The 8385-nt window shown below is 38.4% G+C and overlaps 1 protein-coding gene across 2 annotated transcripts in view; it reads left to right on the plus strand.

Moving 5' to 3' along the window:
• pde2a (phosphodiesterase 2A) overlaps positions 1 to 6690 on the plus strand; it is a 159124-nt gene extending 152434 nt beyond the window's left edge. For both annotated transcript variants that reach the window (XM_078246384.1, XM_078246385.1), the window contains exons 23-31: positions 234 to 356; positions 441 to 528; positions 1038 to 1085; positions 1595 to 1669; positions 1777 to 1876; positions 2778 to 2890; positions 3927 to 3965; positions 4167 to 4273; positions 4606 to 6690. In XM_078246384.1, coding sequence (XP_078102510.1) covers positions 234 to 356; positions 441 to 528; positions 1038 to 1085; positions 1595 to 1669; positions 1777 to 1876; positions 2778 to 2890; positions 3927 to 3965; positions 4167 to 4273; positions 4606 to 4840 — 928 coding nt within the window. In that variant the 3' untranslated portion in view covers positions 4841 to 6690. The remainder of the gene's footprint in view (positions 1 to 233; positions 357 to 440; positions 529 to 1037; positions 1086 to 1594; positions 1670 to 1776; positions 1877 to 2777; positions 2891 to 3926; positions 3966 to 4166; positions 4274 to 4605) is intronic.
• Positions 6691 to 8385: the final 1695 nt, after the last annotated feature.

Genomic DNA, 8385 nt, shown 5'->3' on the forward strand with positions numbered 1-8385 from the left:
TATTTTGGCCAGAATTGATCAGTTGAGCTGAACATTATTTGAATATATTTTTCAAGTCAAAATGCTTGTTTATCAGCATTGCATCAAAAAAGTTTTTTTATTTTAATCAAAAGAAAGAAGCAGAACAAGAACAAACCTGCTCAATAGCTCATAATGAAATCACTTGATTACATGTCCTACACTAGTTGCATGCTGTGTTGAAGATGATAATTAAACTGCTGATTTGGTGTCAGGTTCTGTCTGATGGTGAAGAAAGGCTACAGGGACCCTCCTTACCACAACTGGATGCACGCCTTCTCTGTCTCACACTTCTGCTACCTGCTCTACAAAAACCTAGGGCTGTCCAACTACCTCGAGTATGTGTAAAACACTTGGTGACACAAGTAGCCAGAAGTTTAGTTGTTTTAATCCCTAACTCTCCTTCTTTCTTCTCTTTTTAGGGAGATAGAGATTCTAGCTCTCTTTGTCTCCTGTATGTGCCATGACCTGGACCACCGTGGCACCAACAATTCTTTCCAAGTCGCCTCAGTAAGAGCACAAATTATGTTTCTGTTTCTGTTCTATAAGAGAGCGGTGAAGCATCAAAGATGATACAAAGGGGGAAAAGGGAGAATAAACCTTTTGAAGAGAGTGTAGCAGAGTAGCTCTGCACCTGCACTTTAAAAATGTGTACTAAAAATGGACTTTTAAAAGCTCAAGATGGGGAACGTCAATAAGAGCTAGGCTCATGGTGATATCAGAGTCTGTGTATCTCCTCATCTGTGAATTCATCCCAGTGAAGATGTCATTGTGATGAGAAGCATGTTGCTCTGCTCCAATATAATCATGCATAACCCTCCAGTGCCTAAATGAAGCACATACCAACTCTCATTATGCAACAAAGGTCATCATTTTATCAGCTTCTTTTATGATTTATCTATTTAAAGATTCATATTCAAGCTGACAAGTACAGTTAAAGAGAAGGATTTTATTTAAGGATGTTGTTTCATTAGAATCAAAGGATTGTGTTTCATTTGTCTGTCTGTTTCTATTTTCAGCAATCTGTGCTGGCTGCTCTCTACAGCTCAGAGGGATCTGTGATGGAGGTAAACCCCCAACCAGTTACATCACACCACAGGGATGTTGTAGAGCTGACTGGAATTCTAGCAAAGCTATACAAAACGAGGGATCTGTGCCTGTGTAAATCTTTATATACACACCCTCAACTTTAGTTCTGTACAGTTCTGCCATTAATTCTACTGTCAGAAATGTGTGAATTGAATAATATGTTTGTGGTTGTATTGTACTTAAATATATTAGAGGTGTTTCTAATTTTTTGTCCTTCCCCTTTACATACATGTGTGTGTGTGTGTGTGTGTGTGGGGGGAACGGACCACCACTAACTAACCTCATTGCTAATGAGGATATTATATTATGCACTTATTAATTAAAACAGGTGCAACACCTATTGGACAAAATCACACTTTAATTACTTGCATCAGCGAAGCGATGAGGCACTGGGAGGCATGTAAATTGGCTTTTGCAACATGACTCAACATTCCTTTAGAAGCATTTTAGTACTCCTTTTCCCATCATGCTTTATTTGCCATGACAGAGACATCACTTTGCCCAGGCCATCGCCATTCTGAACACTCATGGCTGCAACATCTTTGAGAAGTTCAACAGGAAGGTAAGATATCAAATCTGACATTAACACATTACAAATGTCTCCATTTACTTCATTCTGCTATCCCTGTCAATGCAAACTAAGTAAGTTATTTTTGATATATTTTTTAGGACTACACACGCATGCTGGATTTGATTAGAGATATCATTCTGGCTACAGACTTGGCTCACCACCTTCGCATTTTCAAGGACTTGCAGAAGATGGCTGATGGTACGTCCCAGTGGTTCAGTATGCATAGCCACGTCTCTACTTTTGCTTTAAACTCACAACCCTGAACAATAAAGAGAGCCTTGGTTCAGATGCTTTGTCCAGAGCGGTGACACCAAAATTAAAATGGGCTGATTTCACAAGAGAAAACATGCAACATGAATGATGTTGATGATCAATAAACATAAAGCATATTGATCATTTTGTGATGAATCACAAGTAAACCTATATACAGTAGATTATGTCCATTTTTTGGCTAAATAATTACTGACAAATGTACATACTTATTCCCTCTGCTGGGTCCCGTCTTGGCACCACACAAAAGGCACATACTGACTCTAGATTTTCATTATTTCGTGACTTCTTTTTCAGAGATCTGAGGTCAAACTTGGACCATTCATCACTGACATTCTTAGTGATCCTTTACTTTTGTTGTACTATTTACCCTTTTGAGGAGACAGTTGCTTATTGCACTCTTACATAAAATAATTGGCTGTAACCTGCTGGCGAGTGGTTTGTTACGCCTGAATGCAACCAATTATAAGTTATCCTGAGTGAATGTCTCATCAGTGGAGTCAATTGTGTGCTGTTAAAGTAATTCAAGGACATTTAAAGCTTTTAAATGAATTAGTGACTGCTTTGCACCACAGAGTGTGTAACTTGCCAATCATGGTCGAAAATAGTTCGACGAAATACAGAATACAGAAATAAACAGTGGTAAGATGCCATTAAACGTCATTTCTTCTTTCCAAATACACAAAATGCTTGTAACTAACATACATGTTATACATATAAACATACAATATGGTTTACTTCAGATCTTCACAACGCTGTCATCTAATTTACTGCCACAGAAGTGTGTAAATGCAGCTTAGATAGAGTATTTTGCATGTGTGTGTTTCAGACGGATACAACCCAAAAAATGGTGCCCACCGCTCCATGCTGCTGTGCCTCTTGATGACATCGTGTGACCTGTCGGACCAAACCAAGGGCTGGAAAACCACACGCAAAATTGCTGTCAGTTCATAGTCTACACCAATGTCTATACTTGTATGCATTAAAACTTTACATAGGAAATATCAGGTTAAAGTTATATCAAACGATATATGAATCAGCACAAAGATATTTAGGTCATACTCTTGTGAACAGCCTCGCATGGGGTTTGTGCTACACCCTTTGACAAATATACTGTCTCTGTTAATTGACATGCAGTACCAAAACGTTTCTCCAGAGTGTTATAGCAGCTCCTATTTTCAGCAGTGAATTCCTAAAGATATCCAGTGGCAGGTCCAAATCACTATACAGCAAAACATACCTCTTTGTGGGACAATAAAGATTATGAAACGCTTAGCTGTACTGTTGGAAACAACCTCTCAGTCTATATCCCATTATTTTCTATTCTGTGAAACTGCACTCCATTTTAGGATTATTTTTAATCTTGATCTGCCCCCTTTTCTACACCAAACCCCTGACCCTTGTCCTAAATCCTTCACCCTAAATCTCCTAACACCTACAGCAAATGCACTGTAATCCTGAGTCCCAAAACTGAGAAAACATTTCTGTTTAATTCAGGGTCTGGCTTGTATTGTGGTCAGTTAGTACAATATTTTCTCACTGGCCGGAAAATGCACAGGGATTGAAAACAGCAATCACACCAAATATTGAAATGTAATAAAGGGAAATTACATTTTATCTTAGATTACAGCATTGTTGTGATTCAGCATAGTCATTGCAGTAATATTTGAAAATTTGAGAAAATCTCTCCAAAAGCTAAAAACCCAGACAGGTTTGCATCAAATATGGTATTATGGTATTACATAGTAGATTTTAATATATTATTTTAAAATTGATTTATGCTCATTTTATGAAAATCCAAACATTTAAAATGACAGTTGGTTTGTTCCAAGAACATTTCTAAGTATTGCAGATTATATTTGTTGCTTTATTATGTGACATTACATAAATAAGTAAGATGTACTTTAAGTTGAACTTACAATCAATGTCACTATGAATATAAAACCATTTAAACAATAACAGATATTTGTGTCCACAGGAGCTGATTTATAAAGAGTTCTTCTCTCAAGGAGATCTGGTATGTGTTAGTGTAAACTGGCTGTTAAATGGCATGTGAAATAATTTAATATGTGGATAAAGTGTGTGTAATTTTACACAATAGAAAGCTTATTACTCATGTATATCTGTATTGTGTGTGTGTGTGTGTGTGTGTGTGTGTGTGTGTGTGTGTGTGTGTGTGTGTGTGTGTGTGTGTGTGTGTGTGTGTGTGTGTGTGCAGGAAAAAGCCATGGGGAACAGGCCCAGTGAGATGATGGACAGAGAGAAAGCGTACATCCCGGAACTACAAATAAGCTTCATGGAACATATTGCAATGCCAATTTACAAGTGCGTACAAAGAGCTAAAACATCACGTCCTCCCGACCATAACCCCTTTATTCACATATCACGTTGTCTTAGGGTCAGAACTTTAAATTACATTTGGGTTGTTTTTAATTATTGAAGCTGCTCTTATCAATATTTGTTATATTAACAAAGGATAAAGTGTGTAAAGTTGTTGTTTGCAGTGACAAACCCACAGATAAAAATCCCTAGACTCCATTTTAGCATTTTTCAGCTCATTGTTTTGGTTTTATTGCCCCACAACTTTCCTGTTTTGACTCACTTCATAAAGTACCAGGATAACTTTCACATGCCACCACTACCCTCTGTCCTTTTAGGCTCTTATCCGAACTGCTTCCTGAGGCCACTGAGCTGTACGAGAGAGTGGCGGCAAATCGGGAGCAGTGGACCAAAGTGTCCCACAAGTTCACCATCCGTGGGTTGCCTAGCAACAACAGCCTAGACTTCCTGGACCAGGAATATGAGCTTCTGCAGTCTCAGGGGGCTTTCGGGAGTGACGACCACTGCCTCAATGGTTGCCTTGACGATGCAGAAGGAGGAAGGGGTCAGTGACAACAGCAGGCTGCTGGCGTTTCTTAAAGTTTTCTGTGGTCCAATAAGAGGCTGAAGATACCTTTTTAGCGACCTAAGAGGGAGGCATCTCTCTGCTGTCAATCACTTAGATGCTTAGCAGGCCATGCAGAATGGACAGGACAACGTTTCAAACTAATTGAATCAGACAAGTGATTTGAAACGAGCGGATCAATCTGAGCTGGTTCAGTGATTAGATGCCACATGTTGCTCGTGTCTCCAGTTCAGGAAAGTAGAAGGGGGTGACTTTTATCTTTTTCAGCAGCTACACTGGAAAAACAGGTTTTTAACCACATTTCACAAGTTCGTTAATACAGTACTGATCCTGATTGTAAAAACACACATACACACACATATGTACATGTGGATACTGTTTAGACACACAACAGAGAAGAAAAAAAATTCTTATGGAAAAAGACTACTTCAACATGTAACAGTGAGACAAAGTGCTATACTTTCTGTAAAATGTTTCATAATAGCTTATATTGATTTCAGTGGCTCAGCTTCGTTCACATACAAGCAGCTGCCATAGTCTTCACCTGATGCTTATGAATGCATGCTGTATGGACACCTCATGTATTATCTTCGTCAGTGTTGATTTCTCCATGGCTAAGAAATTAATGCAGTCCATTTTTTATACCCATCAGAACAGATTTTTGTATTCAGCTCTATAACATATATATGATTAATTCATCACCATGAAGTTGTACAAGGGAGATTTAGTTAATTTACTTACACAGCATTATAACCCTCATGATTCACTTTTCCTCATTTTTGGGGAGGTTTAAGAGACAAATTGACAATCACTGATCAATGAGTCACAGATCCCTGGCCATAACACCCCACTTCATGCATAAAACATTAAAAGCAAACACCCTGTGCATATTAACTCCATGTCACTGCATCAAGTATGCATCTACACCTCAAACGAGAGTCGCTCATGACTACGGTGTTCATTTTAGGACACCCTCAGTTTATTTTTCTCTGACATCCTTTCCACTCCCTTGCATCGTTCTCACTTCCTTTTACTTTTTAGTTTACTGATTTCCTCATAAACCACTATAGATAGAGAGCAACCGAACCCCTTTAAAAGATCCATTTCATCTTTTAGTGTAAATGTGCCACAGTAGAGCGTGTTATACGGAGTGTGTCATTGAGTGTGTCATATGGATCTGCCTTATTGCGCATCTTTGCTGCCTTTCTTAGAGCTTTTAATATATGAAAATTGAAATAAAGAGTCTGTTAAGTATGTATGTTGTATATTTGTTATATACATGGTTTGAGTATAAATGTGATGAATGAAGGATGAATCACAATGCTCAAAAGATGATTTGTGTAATGCCTGTGTGAAGACCTCAGATGTCATGTTCACTTCTTTCTATTTTTTTTGTTACAACCACCATTGGCTATAAGGCAGACACAACACCATTTTTTCAGTTCTCAATGCACCCAACAAAAAGTTTTTAATAGGATTCTCAGATTGTGCATCTGAGAAAAAAGAAAACAATTGGGGACCATGGGGTTACAATATGCTATATTCAGGTTTACCTTACAATGTTTAAAATAGGAAATGCTGCAGAGTTAGAGTAGGTAACCACAGAATCGTTACACAAAGAGAAACTTCTGTAATGGACACCACTGTTGCACGTAGGCTGTGTGTGGAGGGGTGATAGTGAGTGTGCAAATGAGTGGATGGACGAGTGGGTGTGTAGATGAGAGAGAGAGAGAGAGAGAGGGAGAGAGAGAGAGAGAGAGAGAGAGAGAGAGAGAGAGAGAGAGAGGGAGAGAGACAGAGGGAGAGAGGGAGGGAGAGAGAGAGAGAGAGAGAGAGACAGAGAGAGAGAGAGAGAGAGAGAGAGAGAGAGAGAGAGAGAGAGAGAGAGAGAATGGAGGTAGTTGAGATCAATAGGGGAATGCTTAGTATAACTAGTCTTTACAAAGATGGTATTGATAGTGATGATGAGTAAACCTAAAGTGATATTTGAGTTTCTTCAGTCAACAATGCTAATGAAGGTAGATGAAAGCAAAAATATTCATCAATCATAGGATTTAAATATGTTTTTTCTTGAAAGGGTCTAATAAGGGTGGTTTGATGTATGTGTTATATCTACAGTGGGATATGCATCAGCGTGATTGGATGGAATCTTTTGATCTGCCTTGGTCTGCTTCATGGACTGAATATTTTTTACGGTAAATTTCTCAAAGGACATACAGATGTGTTTGTAGACTGTCTGAGCTCTTTCTCTCACACGTTTCCCCACTTCTATTATTTTTCAACCACTGTTTCATATGTACCTGCCTTTTTCATGTGCAATATGAAGTGTCTGCCTCTGTGACCTTGCATAGATTCCTATGTAAATACCTATGCCTCTTGTTAAATTATTATTAGGTCTGAGTTTCCAAAGGCATTTAATTGTTAGGTCATGATGTTTCCATTGATAACTGTGATCATTTTAATCCTAAAATGCTTTTGGGAGTCCAGACCTATGCCAGTTTTCTTTACCGAGTGTGTATCTGTCCCTTTAGGTTTGTTTTTAGACAGTCCGGGCTAAATGTGCCAAGCAAACATCGTCTACTTCCTGGTCAAGCTGCAAAGTGGAAAAACAGACATACCTTCAATTATTTTTGTTCTCTAATGTTGGACAGAAGCTGAGGGCTGTGTTCATATAAAACTTTTCTGATACATCATGACCAGGTCTGATATTGCGGCTCATCCAGGAAGTATGAACCCAATCTATTTCCCATTATCACAGAACAGCGGGACTCTAACCTGTGATGTAATGTCATTGTAATGATCACCTGTGACATAATTGTTAAAAGTGGCAAAAATATTTGCTGTAAATATCAAAGTTTTAAAAGAAAATGTTACTTGATTGTTATTAAAACAATGGGAAATATTTCAATGTATTTAAAGTGGTTGCATCGTGTTTTCTTTTTTTCATACCATTTTTGAACAACCCCAAGCTTAGACAGAGGAGATAAAAGAAAACCATATGTGTATTTAGGTTATACATATGATATTCTACCACAAATAACAACCCAAATTAATCTGAAATGTATACATGATGCTTATACTGAGGACTAAATCCAGTCATCTGTTATTTGTTTTGTTGAGTTATGAGTGCTGGTGGTCTTGTTCTTCTTCAGATGTAATGAACAAGGACATTGTTGACAAGAAGACAAATGGATGAAATTTTTTTCTTTCTTGGAATAAATCTGGTGAAAGGCGTCTTGGTTGCTGTATTGAAAAGTGCACACAACACATCACATCCTGTAGCTTCACCATACTTTGGAGTATTACTTTACCATGAACATGTACTTGGTTGCCTGGAAAAAAACTCAGGTGACATTAGGGCTCTGCCACACTGATTTAGTCATCATCACAGTGGCATCTCTGTTATTCCTGTTGGCCTATCACACTGACACTGCATAAACATGGACAGATTAACACACTGGGGGCCCTGGGGCAAAATCTACTACAGTCCACTACTCACTCCTCCCCCCAGCAAACAGCAAATTCTCCTCTC

The sequence above is a fragment of the Sander vitreus genome, chromosome 3, assembly GCF_031162955.1.
Source record: "Sander vitreus isolate 19-12246 chromosome 3, sanVit1, whole genome shotgun sequence".
Lineage (NCBI taxonomy): Eukaryota > Metazoa > Chordata > Actinopteri > Perciformes > Percidae > Sander > Sander vitreus.